At 49.0% G+C, this 18,628-nt stretch overlaps 1 protein-coding gene across 2 annotated transcripts in view; it reads left to right on the forward strand.

The window, feature by feature from the left end:
• Positions 1-18,628, forward strand: part of CFAP99 (cilia and flagella associated protein 99) — a 105,189-nt gene that overhangs the window by 21,043 nt on the left and 65,518 nt on the right. The window contains exon 3 of one of the 2 annotated variants that reach the window (XM_075332985.1): positions 16,371-16,515. The exons of the other annotated variant lie outside the window; for it this stretch is intronic. Within the exon in view, the coding sequence (XP_075189100.1) occupies positions 16,371-16,515 (145 nt within the window). The remainder of the gene's footprint in view (positions 1-16,370; positions 16,516-18,628) is intronic. 2 annotated transcript variants of the gene reach the window in all.

Raw genomic sequence — 18,628 nt, forward strand, 5'->3', positions numbered from 1 at the left:
GCCGAAAAGGTCACATTCTCTGATTGCGGTCTGGACCTCAGGGGTTCATTCCCAACCAAGTCCCGTCAGAAGGCAACAGCCCAACCCGTCCGGATAAGTGCCACCGCCAAGGGCGAGAGATCCAAGGGCCAGCGCCTGCGGGCAAAACGGGCTCTCCCGACACATACACGCCAGGGAGCGGACTACCCGTGGGAAGCCATGGGAGTCAAACACACTTACACAGGTGCAGGAAAACGACAGCCGCCATCAACCCGTCCGGGGAGAGTGAGAACACCGCAGCCGGCTGTGGGCCCCGTCCATCCAGCCGTTTGGTTTACCAGAGACTCTGTCCTTCTGTGTCTGAGTGAGTACAACAGTGCCATTATTATTATTATTATTATTATTATTTATTTATAGAGCACCATTAATTCCATGGTGCTGTACATGAGAAGGGGGTTACATACAAAATACGTATACAAGTTACAGTAGACAGACTAGTACAGAGGGAAGAGGGCCCTACCCTTGCGGGCTTACATTCTATAGGATTATGGGGAGGAGACAATAGGTGGGGTGTAGGTCAGGCGGCAGCTCCGCACGGTGGTCGGGCGGCAGCTCCGCACGGTGGTCGGGCGGCAGCTCCGCACGGTGGTCGGGCGGCAGCTCCGCACGGTGGTCGGGCGGCAGCTCCGCACGGTGGTCGGGCGGCAGCGAGTTCATTGTAGATTGTAGGCATTTCGGAACAGGTGCGTTTTCAGGTTCCGTTTGAAGTTTGCAAGGGTAGGGGATAGTCTGACGTGTTGAGGCAACGTTGCACCCGCGCCCACGCTGCCTCCCCGCATCGACACCTGCACCTATACCTCCTCCCAACCTCCCCAACCGGGGCCCCGGGACCAAAAGCCCCTACCCACGGGTCGACACCTTAGCTGCTCTCCGCCATCGCTCCCGGGATCCTCCGTCACCAGCAGCGCTGGTGCCCACCATCACCACAACCCGTGGGTGGCGTCACGACCGACACACCCAAACATCCCACCACAAACCTCCCCCTTTTCACTCGTGGGCGAGGAGGCACTGCTCAAGCCCCCGGGTCCGGCCCCGTGCTCGAGCCACCGAGGAGCAGAAGCACCGGACCCGAGCACCAGCAGTTCCAGGCGAGCGTCGTTCCCAACCCCTCCGCCCGCGACACATAAAGAATGCAGTCTTACATGCATCCCAGAGTTCATCTAGATTCTTTGGTTTTGTCTTCCAAGCTTCCTCTTTCATTCTACCCCAAACATGGTCAATGATGTTCATGTCTGGTGACTGGGCTGGCCAGTCCTTGAGCACCTTGATCTTCTTTGCCAGGAGGAACTTTGTTGTAGAGATGGATGTATGAGATGGAGCACCACCCTGCTGCAGAATTTGACCCCTTTTATGATTGGGAATGTAAGAGGTAGCTAATACTTCTTGATATTTTAGGCTATTGATATTGCCTTCCACCTTGCAAATGTTTCGCACACCCCCATACTAAATGTAACCCCAAACAATGATCTTTCCATCACCAAACTTAACTGTTTTCTGGGTATATTTTGAATCCATACGGGCTCCAGTAGGTCTCGTGCAGTATTTGCGGTGGTTGTGGTGTAATTAAACTGAAATCTCATCAGAGAAATCCACTTCTGCTATTTTTCCAGCGTCCATCTGTTTAGCAGGCTGTTGGACTTGGCAACTGCCACATGTTTTTTTAATTGCCTTTTGTTTAGTCCTGGCTTCTGGGCACTGATTAGACCATGGAGGTCATTTTGAGACAGAATCCTACAAACTGTTCTAGTTGACACAGGGACTTAAGGTGACCAGGCCTGTTGGAGCTCTGCTGCAGTGGAAGAGGGGCTGGCTGTCAGGTTTCCGGGTTTTCCAGTCCTCTTTTGAAAAAGCTTGCCCTCAGTTAACATGGAGTTTTGTGTTCTGTTGCCCTACTTCCTGTCCAGCTGCTTAAAAGGCCGCCTCTAAGCTTAGTCCAGTGCCTGAGTATACTGCTTGCTGTGTGCTCCTGCTTTGCTGCTGCTGCTACTTGATTACCTTTGGATCCTCCTGGAAATCTACCGACCGACTCTGGACCATACCCGGTTTCTTCAAACTGTGCCCGGACTCCGTCTGCCGTCTTTTGTCAGCACGTCTGCCCGGTTTCTTCCGGTTCATAACCATTCTGGACTTTCATTCCGTACGGACACTTCTGGACTTTACCGCTTGCCCCTTGTGTCCCGGCTGCACCGCATTTAGGCCTTCCGGGGTTGATTGCCGGACAGTCCCTGTATAGGGGTTCGCTCTGGTGGTCTCCCTGGGGGAGTCCGGTGCGTGGCCCCGGGAATCCCCTTCGCTCCGTTTCAGAAAGGTATTTTTTTGTGTTTGTTATACTGTGTATTTCCGTTGTGTATCTACCGTGGTTACATATCATAAAAACATCTTGTACCACAAACTCGTCTCTGGCTGTCATTGCCCTAACGCTATCGAAATCCTCAAACATACAATAGTATTACACTGGCTTTGGATTTTCTAACCAACAAACGTTCCTCCTGAGCAGTTGTCCTGCGGGGTCTGCCGGACCTGGGCTTGTCAAAAACATCTCCAGTCTCTTCAAATCTTTTTTTAATTCTTTGTACTTGACGCTGAGACACATTAAAGGTGCCAGCCACCTCTGCAGTGGATCTGGTCTTCAGCCTCTTGATAATCAAGGCTTTGGTGCAGCGTGGATTTTTGGCATTTTGTCAGAGGTCAAGTTGCAGTTCAACTGAAGGTCTGGGGTGCTGGGTTTCTATTTATACACACCCACTAATTAACCGATCATTTAGTGAGCACAGGTGAGGATGTAAACTAGGATTGGGTGCTTATCCCAAAATCATGGTGAAATTCTGAAGGCCCCCCCATACACATTAGTTCTGCTAAGTCACATTGCACAGCTGCAATTCATGTAATGTGTATGGCCACCTTTAGTTTAGGCCATTATATGTTTAATCACTGTATAGACGTTTTGAGTCACTCATCTACGCTGGATCCAGTGTTGGGCTTTGTGTCTTGTCTTCCTTCTACCTCAGCTGACTCTCTCTGCTCTTTCTATCGTAAACCGGCATGCTCCAGGGATATCATACTCCCTGGCCTTAAAAGACAGCTCAGGCAGTTGGACGCCACCTGAGTATTCAGGTAGTTGGCACCAATGCCTGGGACTCCCATCGATTGAACTAAAGAAAAGACATTTAAGCCATGTTATTGTCATGGTGCGAACTAGGGGAAAGTCCAGTGTGAGGCCAAACACACAACAGGGGTCACCCCATGACAAACAAGGAGTTCACGGAGCACACTTTAACAATGGTGGGCTCTGATACTAGTGAGAGGTAAGATGGACACCTCCTTCACTTACCTGCCACTGTACCCTGCACTTCTAGGCAGTCCCTATTCAGGTTCCTCACCTGTCACCGAGCAGGAACCTAAAGCCCTGAGATGACCCTACAATAGTGCTGGCTAGTGAGTGGGCAGGTAAGGTACGCTAGCCCCACTGCTGCACTGAAACAAAACACCAGGGAAGGAAGATAGACAGGGGGAAAACACAACAACAAACTGTTGTAGTCATTACCAAGACCACAGCCACCCCAGCAACTTAAACAAAGGTTTTTCAGCAGCTTCTTCCACCTCCTAGCTCAGCATTCAGACGGCAAAGAGAATAACCGGCAACCTCTGCTGGTAGAAGAGGGTATATAAAGGGACTGGGAGTGGTCCCAAACCGGACACACCTGACCAGGAGTCAGAAACAGCTGAAAAGCAAACTGACATTAACCCTACTGACACGAGCATTGGGACAAGCTCAGTGCCAGCTCTTACCTTACCATCTGGACCATGCACTTTAAACATAGTTTTTCCTTTAGACACATTTAGGGTTAATCCCTTCTCTGGTGCAGCAGCAGACTTGCTCAGCTGGCAGCAGTTAATCAATTTCCGGCCGGGATTTAAGCCCTCTGCTTCCTGGGCCTGGTGCTGGTTATTCTATTCAGTTAGGAGCTAGCCTGGGAGCAAATAAGACATTGTTGCTATCTGCTACAGATTGTTACAAGTTGTTTTGTTTTTGTACTACCTCCTTTCCCTTGTTATCCCTTACCCATATATCCTGGGTTGTTCCTTGGTGGAGGTTTTCGGTGTGTATTAGTTGTTATTTTACCACTGTCTGTAGTTTGTTGTAGGTGTTTTGGGCATCTCTATCCTGATCAGTCCCCTGAGTGCTGTGGGTGATGGGGACTTGTCATCAGTGTCAGGACAGGAGTCAGGGCCAGGTCGGGGGCCCAGGCCTCCCTACCTTTAAGGGTACCTCCAGGTGTGAGGGTGAGCTCAGGGACCCCAGCATTAAGGTCTGCATTGGTTACCCCATCTTCCCTTGTCATTCTGTTACCCGAACCCTGACACGTACGACTGCCAAAGGAAATAAAATCCATTTATATTGAGAGTCTAGCATGGAAATGACTCTCAAGTCCTAAATTTGTCATTGGTCTCATAATACACAGAGATGGGTATGACAGTTGTACAGACTTTTGGACTTACTATTGTGCCTATAAACCTCTCTGATTGAGAATATGATGAGCGCTTCTGCACCTTTCTCAGGATCCCACCTCCTGAGTGATCATAATAATGTCATTATCACAAAAAAAACAAATGTAGTAAATACCGCTGTGACATTGCTGTTGCACGAGGTCCGCAACAGGAGCGCAGCGTGGGAATATCGATCCATCCAGCATCGACAGGTCGGTATATGTTTCGGCACATAGGGGTCTGACCTCTGTGCACAGCATGATCTGGTTTCCAGCAATGTAATAACACTGTCAGAGCAGAAGAAATACTCTAATTGCTCCTGCGAGACATCTTAATCATTTTACAGTAGGTTTTTTGTGTATCTGCCAGCGATGGAGTGACATTCATAATGAGTCATTTAATTGTGCACTTGAAGCCTGTGCGCTCGTCTCACTTACTGCGAGCTCCGGAGCTGGAGATCTGATATTAGAATGTCAAACAGATGTAATTTGGAATCATAAATCTGTCTCTGGCAAATCCAGAAATATAATTGAAATCCCGACGAACATCTGAATCATCCGCTGCCTCCGAAAATTCTAAGTATTTCTGCGTCTGATGGCCGAGTTTTAATCCACGTTTCGAGAAGTGAGTTATGTGCTTGGCTGGATGCGGCGTCCAATGTGGCATCAGCTCTTATTAGTGAGTGATTTACCCGGGGAATCGCCGTCCTGCCGTGGTCTAATCCTAATGAGCACCAGTCGCCAAAATCACAAGACGATTGACGCTCGATTCTTCCCTTTAAACATGGAGCACCCCACGGGGCATTGGGGAATACTCGTCACCGGGCCGGTGAAAGGTCAGGGGGATGTCACGGGTGTCCCTGCCCGGTTCCGTGACCACGAGGTGTCCATAAAAAATGGATGGTGGGATGATGGGGATTAAGGATGTGGATGAAGGAGGTTGGGAGTAGTTGTCTCGTGACGCCACCTGCGGTATGCGGCCAGAGATTAGCTGCCGCTGCGGTCGCTGTCCTCTGGTGCGGGTGGTGATGCAGCTAGGATAGTTCAGCTTCCCGCAGGTGAAGCTAGGCCTCAGGGAGGATGATGGAGGTAGTAGCGGCTGTTAACAACCGAAGCGCGGGGTGGCGACGCTGGCAATGAAGGGCGTACACAGTAGCTGCGGTTACAGGTCTTTACTCACTGTCCGTGGGTTGCCCGGGAGGTGCCGATCTCTGCCGTGATGGGCTCCAGTTATAAATAGCCACCGGTATTTGAAAGTCCTTTCCCAAGGGATGCCCCTTCAGAAGTGAAGAACCCAGGCTGAGCTTCCCGCTCCAAGCCTCAGGTACCATGAAGAAAGAAAATAGTAGTCCCGACTTGACTGAAAATTGAGTCCAGGTTGCTCCTACTTCTACCCCAAGTGGTGCCCGCCCCCAAGGTGGTTGTCCTAGTGACCGGAAAAGTCCCATGCCTCGTGATGGCCACCCCCCAGCCTACCCTAGTCCAGTCCCCAGTGAGAAGGCACCTAAGCTGTATGTAAGGTGAAATGGTGAAACACCGGTGATTAACCCCCTCCTTACCCAAGATGAATACTGCACCTTAAGTGAGGTGCAGTACCCTGTGACAACTGAAGCCTCAGGGGCGCCACATACACATGCCGATGCAACCTGTACTGCTTGCTATTCAATTAATTACTCCCCTGTATACAGGGGCCAAAGAGTGGGAACGACTGATTATCCACCTTAAAGGGGTTGTCCAACAGTAAAAAAAAAAAAATAACAATAATAACAGAGGCATTCTTACTGTTGCAAATTGTAGTGCAGCCCACTCCGGAGGTCTTTGGTGGTGCGGATTCAGTGTCTGCCCTGCTAGGAAGTCACAACACAGTTGGCTGTAGTAGTCAAGTGACCAGTAGAGTGCGTCATCAGATACACATTCTAAGAAGCACTCTTTTAGTCACCTGACCTCTGCAGCCAATTACAAGCTGCAGCGGTGCTGGACGTTAGGAACAGACAACGCTTCCACAGCACCCTGCATTGGATCCTCAAGGGCACTGGAAGGTGAGCATGCCTCTGTTTATCAGCTTTATACAGATTATGGCTGAAAAAATAAAATAATAATTTACTGTTTACCCTTTAAAGTAGATGTCTAGATGTTATTATATAGTGACAACAAAACATACACAGCTGCACACTAAAATGCTAACAATGAATAAGGGAACTCTGGCATTGCATTACTGCTATAGGAATATTTGAAAAAAGAGAGATATTTAGCATATATATATTGGCCACTGCATGTGAGCCCAATAACCACGGCAAGGTAATCTCTGTTTACGGGGAACCTAACTTGAAATGCCACTATCTGGGTTAAAAACCTCCATGTCTGGGCAGCTACATTCCAGCTATAAAGGGGAGTGAACACAGCCTGGTTATAGGGTGGAGTGCTCAATCAGAAAGGGATGCACTATAAATATATTAAATATACAAAAAGACTGACCTGCACATCCAATAGGTGTGAACAGGTGCTAGCTGAAAACACATAACTACAAGTGTATATGTTTTGTAGGTATAATGTGTTTTCAGCTAGCACCTGTCCCCACCTGCTGGATATGCGGGTCAGTTTTTCTGATTGAGCACTCCGCCACACCTCACAGAATAAACTATAGCTAGCATGGGTAGAAGGATTCCACCAGCATAAATAGAAGGAGAGCAGATGTGATAGGTTCCCCCCAACATGTGATTAAAGGAGTCTATTTGTGTTCAACCCTGACACCATAGAAGCCATCAGGCAGAGTGTCAGAATCTGCAATCTGAACAGAGTCCAATGCCACCATGACCAGGGCCGGATTATAGGCAGGGCGGACGGGGCTTCAGCCCACGGGGCCCTCACCAAAAGAGCTTCCAAGGGGGCCCCCACCGCCAGGGCCATACTTGACACTAAGCACCTGTCAGCAATTTTTTTTTCCTCTTCACATCCCCCCCCCGTAAAGACAGTCTAATAAATCAGCTGTGTTTTCGGGGGGGGGGGGGGGGGGTTGGCGCACTGCCATCTATTTGTATCTGCGTCTACGCAAAAACAAACTGCGGGCACAGGACGCTGATTGACCCCGGAAGTACAGCGCTTGCACTTCCGGGGTTAGAGGTGTGCACTGCCAATGAGCTCCCTGCTATGTGCTGCGGCCGTACCCAGCGAGGGACGGCCGAGGGGGGAGAGTCATGGTGTAGTGGGCCGCTGTATCTGGTGTCCCCGCTGCACTCCTCTGCACTGTGTACATGACAGGCACACTAGCAGGAGGCTACGCGCTGTGCCGGCTCTGCTGTGTGTCGGGCATGTACACAATGCAGAGGAGCGCGCCGGTCCCGGTGACCGCAGTTTCGTCCTTCCTATTCAAATGTATTTGCGTCTTTCAGACGTAAATACATTTGAACAGCGCGCCGGGACTGGGCCCTGCCCCCGACGTGCAGCAACGTGATGAGATCAGCACCTTGCTGACGTCATCACAGTGCTGCGGGCACCACACACAGGGGATATCAGGAAGTGAGCGCTCCATGGAGGCGCTGAAGAGACAGGTGTAATTAATGGGGATGAGTGGGGAGGGGCTGAGGACACATAACGGGGAACATTTGTGAAGGAACACAGCTTTGTGACAGGCAGAGGAGGAGTACTGTATTCCGAGGGAGGGGGGAGGAGTGTGTAGGGATGGGGCAGTGTAATTTGTGTGTATAGGGGGTGATGAGGGTTGCATTTTATTGTGTGTGTGGGGGGGTGCATTATATTGTGTGTGTGTGTGGGGGGGGGAGGGGTAATGGGGGGTGCATTATATTGTGTGTGGGGGAGGGGTAATGGAGGGTGCATTGTATTGTGTGTGTTGGGGGAGGGGTAATGGGGGGTGCATTGTATTGTGTGTGTTGGGGGAGGGGTGATGGGGGGTGCATTGTATTGTGTGTGTGGGGGGAGGGGTGTAAGGGGTGGACGGACCCCTAGTGTGGAGAAGACGTTTCCCCCCCCCCTGAAGACGCCACAGGAGTATGGTGGCACATTGTACCATGTTATGTGTTATGTACGGTTCTTCCCCCCCTAGGTGCCAGTGTAGTGAGTGGTTCCCCTGGTAATAGTGACAGGGAAGGAAGGGGCAGGGCAGCCTAGGAGGGAAGAGAAGGGGGGTTGGGCTCTGAATGCAGGGCAGTGTGCTGTGAGATGTAACATGGGAGTGAGCTGAGGAGAAGTGCCGGGGCAGATTGCAGGAGTGGGTGCTGTGGCAGTGGAGCGGAGAAGTTGGAGCTAATCCGGAGCCGGTAGTGAGTACTGGAGCCGTCCCCTAGTTCAATACAAATCCCTGGGAAAGGGCTGGACTAAAATCGGGATAGGAGTACCACTGCTAGGGGGATAACAATTGGCCCCTGCAGGCAAAGGAAAGTGCCCGTAGAGAAAAAGGAAACCGTTTTTGTAGAAAAGGACTTGTAACTTGTAACGTACTAAAGTAAACCTGCTTCAAACAGAAAGATGGAAGCTTTGTTTAATAAAACGGTGTTTGGTGTACCCGCTGCCTGCAATTGTCTCTTTCCTGAAAGTGAAGAAGGAACTGGAGAGCACAGAAAGAACGCTGTCATGAATGGGCCCCATTCATCCACACTCTGCCCCAACAACACACATGCTTTGCAAGTAACGGCCGGGCCGGGGTTCAGCCTGCGGCCCACAAGGCGAGGGGACCCGACTACACCCCCTGAGGCGCCCCCTGCCCCCGTTACATTTTGGCGTAGTCGGCAGGATCAAGCCCGCAGAAGAGAAACCCCGAGCAGAGACCAAGTGGTGCCTGATGTACTGAACAGGCCACAAGATGGCAGCAAGATGGCGGCCGTCCTCATGGATTTAGTGAAGGCGCGAAAAGTGGGCGCCAAACGAAAAGCGCTGGGCTGGCCTGTAAGGAAGAAGCCCGGAGTGCACCGCCCAAAGAGGGGAGGTGCTTGCCCCGAGATACTGCAGAGGTCTAGAGACGTGGGCGGCGCCGCAAGAAAGAAGAGGCGTCGCAAACGCTGTGCCGACCTGGTGGGTGAGGCCGGGGGCGGAGTATGGGCAGAAGCGGGAAAAGAAGAACCGCCTCCACCTTCCCTGACGCGATTGCAACCCCGGCAGTGGAAGAAGAAGCAAACTCCAATACCTGGACCAAGCAGAATGGAGAACAGAGCGTGGCGCGCTCAGCATAAGCAAGCGCTCGCTGAAGCCTGTGGGCTGAAGAGTACCCCGACGGTCGCGCCAAAAGCGGCCGCCGAACCTACGGCTGGAGACAAGCCAAGAGAAGCATCGGCATTACTGGTGATACATCAGAGTATGGTGTCGCACCCGGTAGTTGTTGTCGGCAGCCCACTGCGGTCCCGTCCAGCTACCCCCTCACCCCCGCAGGAGGCTGAAGGGCCTGAACCGGAGAAGGAAGTACCGGAGCCACCGGGTTATGAGCCGTTTCGTAGGCTACCCCGCTTACCTGGACAGTCCCTCTCCGACCATGTGAGGGCCCAGCGGGCTGAATGGCTGCGTGCATACCACCCAGCGTGAGGGTTAATCATCCGGAAGAAAAAGATCTGTTTGTTGTCGAAAGCCGGTACTGTTGGAAGCCGGTGAGTGTTTATGGTTAAAGATACGTTAAAAGAACTGAACCCGGGAATAGAAGAATGCAGGGACTATGCATGGACTTCTTCTCGACATTACTGTTTCATACTTGTTACAGCGCCAACCGGTGTTTTCCGCCCCATGTGTCCAGTGCTGATAGACTCGTGCTGAGGGGCTCAGTTCCAGTTGGATCATCTTTTACATGAGCGGCGGAGTTATTCCAATTTTGCAGACGATTCAGTAAGAATCGTGCACTAGAAACTGTTTTTCTTGCCGCTATTAGTGATAAAGCCTCCACATTGTCATGAACCAGTAAGCTCAGGATGAACTGAACATCATGACAATATGGCAAAAGCAAAAAAAACAACAAGATTCCAAATTTCTTATCAGGTTTAAACATATGGCACCCATAGAATAATACTGTACGGTGCCTTAACAAAAAAATAAAAGTGCACCCTATTATTTTCTATGGTTTTGTATATCGGGACATAATCAAACACATCTGGTCCTTACAAAACATTAGTTATTAAATACAACCTCAGATGGACAACACTATATTACACCGTGTCATTATATATTTACCAAAATACAAGCTAAAATGCAGAAGCAGCGCGTGAAAAATTGAGTACACCCCATGAATCAATAGTTTGTAGAACCACGATAAGTAATCATTCTGGAGGAATTTTTTTTCCGCTCTTTACAATTTTGCTTAAAGGGATTGTCCAGTAAAAACAAGTCATTCCACAGGATAAGGGATAACTTGCTGATCTGTTGTTGTCCGACCATGGGGAATCTGTAACGATTGGTCACTTGGGGTGTTTTTATCCTTCACATGGAACGTTTATGCAGCAGGTTGGGCGGGTGACTGCTGCTTTGTTCGTTGTCTATAGGGCCACCATTAAAGCCGAGCGGCACTGGTGGACACAGACAGAAGAGGGCACCTGTGCAAGAAGAATATATGGGCCCTTTGCAGCCCAAGAGCTCATAAAATGCAAAAATGCACCTCCTTTAGAGGTAGAAATGGGCCCCCTTACCTCTTGGCTCCTGTGCGACACCACAGGTCACACCAATGATATGTTCGCCCTTGCCAAGCACAGCGTTCGGCAGTCCCATAGAGAATAAATGGAGCAACGGTAAAGCATGCTGTAACGCCCACACCGACATCCTCGTACTGTCCTGCCCCCCTCACCGGTCTGGCCGTCCTGCAGTGGTTACCCCATCCACAGATCATGCTTCTGTCACCCAGCGGTTGTGCACATCTCGCAGGCTTCCTGGATCTGTTCTAAGGGCACACGCGCGGCCACACCCCCTTACCTTACCAGCATCCCCTAACCCGGAAGTGCATCACAGGTCATCTGAGAGGCTGCAGGTACTTAAAGCACCTCTGCCCTATGGGAGGTGCCTGGGCAACAGGTCTAATAAGTTGCTAGTTCCAAGGTCGTCTAGCACTGTGCTGCTACTGCCGTTGTATTGTGCCAGTTCCGCTGCTGACATATGATTGTACTTCAGTAAACTGCTGCGGTTATCCCAAACCTGCCGCAGCAGCTGCAAGCCGCCACATCGGCCGCCAACCACAATACCTGCTACCATGAAGTATCATCACCAGCTGCTGCTGCCGTATCCATCCATCCATCCAGATCGGACCCTCAACACCTGCTGCTGCTGTTTTCTATCCCAGAGACTATCACTCACGTACCCCAGGAGCCAGCCGTCACAGCACCAGTCTTCCCGAGTGGCACCCAGACTCACACCTGCAGTGTAACAACCTCACTATCAGTGGCTCTGGTGAAAACCAGGTGTGATTCAGTAGTTAAGCCCCTCTGGGTTTTCTTTGCGCTGTGGCCTAGTGGGTTCCCTAAAATCCCTGCTCTTCCCCCTTCTACTTTACCCAACCAATAAAACTATTTGATCTCCAACTTCCTATTTCCCGTCACTCTCCTCCCTTCCTTATGATCTAGGTATAGATTATATTAAGTTTGTTGTTAATCTGTAATTTATGTGCATTATTTAAATAATCTCTATGATATTACTTTTCCCCCTTTAATTGTTAAACCCTTTAATAAAAATATTTCAACACTGACCCCGGCTCCGCTCTCCCATATACTTGACTTGTCCTCTTGGCTACCGACCTCGGCTTGTATCCTGACCCCGGATCCACTCTCTATCTAGTACTTTACGTGACTTCCTGGCTTTCTGACTTTTGGCTTGCACACTGACTTTGGCTCCTCTCGCTCCCTCTGTCACTGACGTTATCTCCTGGCTCCTGACCCCTGGCTTCTTCGACTTCCCCTCAGATCGCCTCCACTAGGGTATCTAGCGACTCCTAGTGATCTAGCATCTCATTACACCTGGGTGCTCAGCATCACAGATGAACTCCAAATAGTTTGAAAATAGCCCTTCCCCGATTGATGGGAAGCAACAATTTCTTCTTTAAAGATCATTGCTGATGTCTTTTCTCTTTGGAATTGTGTTAAAATATACTTGGATGCTCCAGACCAGCAAACTGCCAAAACTTCTGCTTTTATAAAGGTGATCACACTTGGTAATAAACAATTAATCAACAGTATTTGTTCAGCAGCAGCTGGCTGGTATTTACCATCTTAATTCCTATGAAATCAGTAAGGGGGTACTTAATTTTTGACACACTGCTCCTGCATTTTGGCCTAGTTTTTGATAAGTTTCCATGTATACATGGTGTAATTTGTCAAGTGGTTCTAGTTACTTAATTTTGATAGTTTTCTTATGGAGTGTTTAGTCACTGTAAAGGATTTTAGTGAAGAAGAACAATGCTGTTTATTTGCATTGTCATTAATAATATTTCCTCGTGCGACTTGTCATAAATGCTGCAGAACCGGCTGTCCAACTTCAGGGAATCATTTGTTTTGCAATCACAAAGACGTGAATGTGCAGAGGTTTCCCTGTTAGCCTCACTGACTGCATCCACACATGAAGCCATGCTTTCTGGTGGTATCAGCACTTTCCTGGCCTGTGAATATGAATTCACATTTCCGTATTCCACAGGCCCTGCTGACACCACAATACACGCAGGCTGACCACAGATCTTATAATACGGACTTGAGAACTGAGCCTAAGGCCTCATTCAGACTTCTGTTTTTCACATCTAGGAGGTGGTCGAGCCCTGCAATGTAACGTGTATGGTTATGTAGAGTGCAATGTGTTATGCCTATTGGGTGTAGGGTCCAGATACAGTAGAGCGGGGTTATTACCAAAGTCCCCGCCTAGTGGTTGGGCTGAGATAGCGGCAGGATGGAAGAGATGGGGTTAAAGGGGAAGTGAAAGATGCGTTAAGAGGACTGTTGGGAGGTCTCGACAGGAGGCAGTCTAGAATAGGATGCAAGTGTGAGAAGACAAGGCCTCATTGCTAGGGCCAGTTAGGGAACTCTGAGGTATCTGAGGGAACTCTCGAGAGATCCGGAGCCTACGGCTCACCCTGGCAGGCTTAGAGAGTCATCGACAGGAGGCAGTCTAGAATAGGATGCAAGTGTGAGAAGACATGGCCCCATTGCTAGGGCCAGTTAGGGAACTCTGAGGTATACTCGAGAGATCTGGAGCCTACAGCTCACCCTGGCAGGCTTAGAGAGTCATCGACAGGAGGCAGTCTAGAATAGGATGCAAGTGTGAGAAGACATGGCCTCATTGCTAGGGCCAGTTAGGGAACTCTGAGGTATCTGAGGGAACTCTTGAGAGATCCGGAGCCTACGGATCACCCTGGCAGGCTTAGAGAGTCATCGACAGGAGGCAGTCTAGAATAGGATGCAAGTGTGCTAGGGCCAGTTAGGGAACTCTGAGGTATACTCGAGAGATCTGGAGCCTACGGCTCACCCTGGCAGGCTTAGAGAGTCATCGACAGGAGGCAGTCTAGAATAGGATGCAAGTGTGACAAGATGTGGCCTCATTGCTAGGGCCAGTTAGGGAACCCTGAGGTATACTCGAGAGATCCGGAGCCTACGGCTCACCCTGGCGGGCTTAGAGAGTCATCCTGCTGGAGAGCCACCGGGGACCAGAATTGGATGAAGGTGAACAAAGTTAGGGGGAAGGAGACGAGGATGATATCCAATATAGCAGAGGGAGACAGATCTAGAGATAGTACCCCACACTGAGAGAACAGAAGACTATGTCTGTCATAACGGTGTGAAGAAGAACATGAACTTTCTGGTTGGCTAAGTGAGCACTGGTGTTGTGTGTGTTACTAACAGTCTAGGACGATGATCACCAGTGGGATGACGGACACCTGAAGAATCCAGTAAGGGTTGTTCACCCCAGCCAAAGTCACATCCGCACACAGTAGCTTCTTGGCGATGTCTGGGGCTGACACCTTCCTTCACACATTCTGTATGTTTCGTTTTATAAGACGCACCCCACATTTAGAGAAAAAAAAGGGGGGATATGGGGTCCATCTTATTCGGTGCGGTCTTACTGGAGGGGGGGTGACAGTGGTGGTGGAGCAGGGTCACAGGAGGCGGGGTAGTGGTGGAGTATGGCGATGCTGCAGGTGGTGCAGCAGGTGTTCCAGATGTGCTGCGGCCACTGTGAGGCATGAGGAGCATCCAGAAGCTGTAGACAGTGTGGGCTTCAAAGAAATGGCGCCTGCAGTTGGAACGTGCACAGATGTAGCTCTCGGCTCAGTGACAAGCTAAGATCTCATCTGCGCACACACCACCTCCGGGCGCCATTTTCCTTAACTCCACTGCGGGGAATCAATGGGCCAGAGGCGGTGTGTGCGCAGATGAGATTTTGAGTCGAGAGCTCCATCTGCGCATGTGCCGACTTCAGGCACCATTATTTGAAGCCCGCTCTGCCGTCATTTTTAGAATGGCGGTCTCTGCGTCACCACCACCTACAGCACAGTGCCCAGCACCGCCCACAGCACAGTGCCCAGCACAATCCGCAACACAGCACCCAGCACAGCCCCCCGCCCGCAGTAAGCCCGCAGCATCGCCCCTGCCTCCTGTGACGCCTCTCCACCTCATCCAGTAATCTACATTCAGATTATAAGACGCACCCCTCATTTTCATCCCAAATTTTTGGGAGAAAAAGTGCGTTTTATAATCCGAAAAATACGGTACTTAGTCTATCTGTGCTTTTCAAACTTCATTCATTGAACTCAATGATACAGCGCGCTCCTTCTGTAAACTCTACGGCCATCATTCATTAATCACTGCCTTAATAAGTCATAAATCACAGTGCAAAATCCAGATTTGTGCTAATATTTGAAACTTTTCCTGTATTCTTCAGATTTCAAACCTTCAAAGAAAAGCCGTGACATTTTCAGGACACGCTCTTATCATTTTACAAAAAAGTATAAAAATGAACGATATATATATATATATATATATATATATATTTTTTTTTTTTTTCTGACTTCATGTCTGAATTTGCCAAATTTTTTGTGCGTCATTGGACAAAAATACCTTTTTTTTTTTTTTTTTTAAATTTTCCTTGAGATTGGTGTTCGAAACACCAATTTTAAGAAAAGTCGGCTGAGCAAATCCATGGTCTTAAATGTTGGCTTTGGTTTGTAAAGAAGAATTAGAGCCCTGTACCAGAATGACAGACCTTAATTATGTGATTTAGAAAAGCCGTTGGTCCGGTTCGTCCAAGCTTTTACGCCAGAAGACTGTTGAAAATCTCTGAAAACTTGCCAAATATTGGCAAAGTGCGAAGTTTGCAACTTTCAGCATTTTCACGCCACTTTGAATCAGCTCTTTGTAAGTGGTCAGGGCTCGGGTGGAGCCAGGACATCAAATTCTTTAAAAAAGCTGGCATTTTGTCCCTGACCGGACTAGCACTTCTGTAGTGGCGCTCGTTCACAGGACGGGTTCTGGATAGTGAGCACCTGACAACTAGAAAATGTACAGGCAAGCTGAAAATACACATTGTGCAGGCACCTCCCTAAGGGGGAGGGTGCCTTAAGTACATAGTGCCTCTCAGTCATAGGCTGGAGGTACGTCCACATTAAGCTCGCTAATCCTTTAAGAGACGAAGTGAACATGCTCCCAGGAGACCAACGTGAGGGCGCAGGTTATGGGAACTGCAAACCACAGCGATGGACACATGAAAGAACTGCGCAGACCGGCAGTCAGTGCATTGGCGTCCCTGCCGGGCAGAAGGCGAGGGACAGTGTATTGTGAGATCTGCCGACTGAATGTTTAGTTTTAAGCACATTTTTCTATCATTAGGCCCGATTTATTTAACTAAAGTTGATCCACCTGCAGAATTTTGTTGCTTTTTCTCTCCTAGATTCTAAATAATGGAGAAGAACAGTTTGTCCTTGATGTTCTTTCTGGATGTGTACAGTATAAAAATCTCCTGGATGTTGTTGTCCAAGCTTTCTATGCCCGGGATGGGAAGCATTATCTACTGTCAGAGCAGTCTTTGTATGCCGGTAAGTATGGGATCCCAGGAATGAAAGCGAACATCGGGTCGAGTTGGTGCAGGAACAGGATTAAAAGATCTACATTGATAGCGGCACTATTAATGCTGCATTTACTTCCTGGGAAAAGATTTCAAGAATCTCCAAGGACAAAGTTACTTTTGAAGTCTTTAAAATTACAGAGATAAAAAATATAGATTTGTCAAACAATACGGAGACAGTAGATAGATGGATCCAGTCAGGGATAAAATACATAAAAAATATATACGATGGTACAAACTTCACCTCATTCTTACAACTTAAACTACAAAATAATATACCAGATAAAGATCTTTATTTCTTCCTAGAAATAAGGAAAACCATCCGGAAACTTATAGAACCCAAATGTAAAATAAACAAATTCCTACTTAAATTGATAAACAACCCAAATAACAAACTAATATGGAGTCATAAGAACATCTATCATGCCTACAATTCTGAACTCCCCACAAGAAAAATGATACACATATCCAGTTGGGAAAAGGACGTAAAAGTAGAATTCACCCAAGACCAATGGGATAAAGCTCTTAAAAACACATACCTTTCCAATATCTGCGCTACATTACATGAAGCTTAATACCGTGTTTTTCCAAAAATAAGACCTCCCCCAAAAATAAGCCCTAGCAGGGATTTTCAGCATTTTCGGAGAAAGGCTTAAATATAAGCCCTCCCCCGAAAATAAGCCCTAGTCCCGGATCAATAATGAAGTGTCCGTGCAGCTAAAAAAGATACAGATACTGCAGGACACTTCATTATAGACAGCGGCACCTGGTAATTACACTCACCCGACACTGAGCGGCAGGACCTGCAGTGATCACACACCCGCACACATGAGCTCTCACACACACACACACACACACAAACACACATACACACACACACACCACACACACACACACACACCAGATCTCACACACAAACATCGGATCGCACACAGTCAGATCGCACACATAATCAGATCGCACACACAAACATCGGCTGACACGCAAACAACAAATCACACACACACACACACACATCAGATCGCACACACATTGGCTAGCATACACACTTACCTCATCCAGCGACACCAATCTCTTCTCGCCGGGAGAATCCTGAGCGGCAGTGCGGTGCAGCGCGACGAACAGGACCTGCGGCCGGACACGTGACTTGCTCTCATTCCCTGCTGCCGTAAGTGCTGGATGTGATGTGATGTGTGTGTGTGTGTCTGCAATCGGCTGTGTGTGTCTGCAATCGGCTGTGTGTGTCTGCGATCGGCTGTGTTTTTCTGCGATCGGCTGTGTGTGTCTGCGTTCGGATGTGTGTATCTGTGATCGGCTGTGTGTGCCTGCGATCTGCTGTGTGTATCTGTGATCGGCTATGTGTGTCTACGTTCGGATGTGTGTATCTGTGAAGGCTGTGCGTGCCTGTGATCTGCTGTGTGTGATCTGCTGTGTATATCTGCGATCTGCTGTGTGTATCTGTGATCGGCTGTGTGTGCCTGCGATCTGCTGTGTGTGATCTGCTGTGTATATCTGTGATCTGCTGTGTGTCTGTGTGTGATCTGCTGTGTATATCTGTGATCTGCTGTGTGTCTGTGTGTGATCTGCTGTGTATATCTGTGATCTGCTGTGTGTCTGTGTGTGATCTGCTGTGTATATCTGTGATCTGCTGTGTGTCTGTGTGTGATCTGCTGTGTGTGTGTGTGATCTGCTGTGTGTGCCAGCGTGTCAGCTAGCAGCAGGGGAGAACGGCGTGCAGCACCGACCGGAGATCACAGGAGGACCTGGGAACCACACAGACGTCCTGGTCTGGTGAGTATGAGTCTCCTGGGAAGTGGGGGGTCTGCTTTTTTTGGGGGTAAACTTACCCCCAACCGTGTTTCTCCAAGAATAAGACCTCCTCCAAAAATAAGCCCTAGCGCTTTTTTGGGGGGCAAAAAAAATATAAGACAGTGTCTTATTTTTGGAAAAACACGGTATAAGATTTATACCAGATGGTATTTCACTCTGGACAAAGTAGCTAAAATATTCCCAAGCCAAAAACCAACATGCTGGAGAGGTTGCGATACAAAAGGTGACATTGTTCATATTTTTTGGAGCTGTCC

This window comes from Anomaloglossus baeobatrachus, chromosome 1 (assembly GCF_048569485.1).
Source record: "Anomaloglossus baeobatrachus isolate aAnoBae1 chromosome 1, aAnoBae1.hap1, whole genome shotgun sequence".
NCBI lineage: Eukaryota > Metazoa > Chordata > Amphibia > Anura > Aromobatidae > Anomaloglossus > Anomaloglossus baeobatrachus.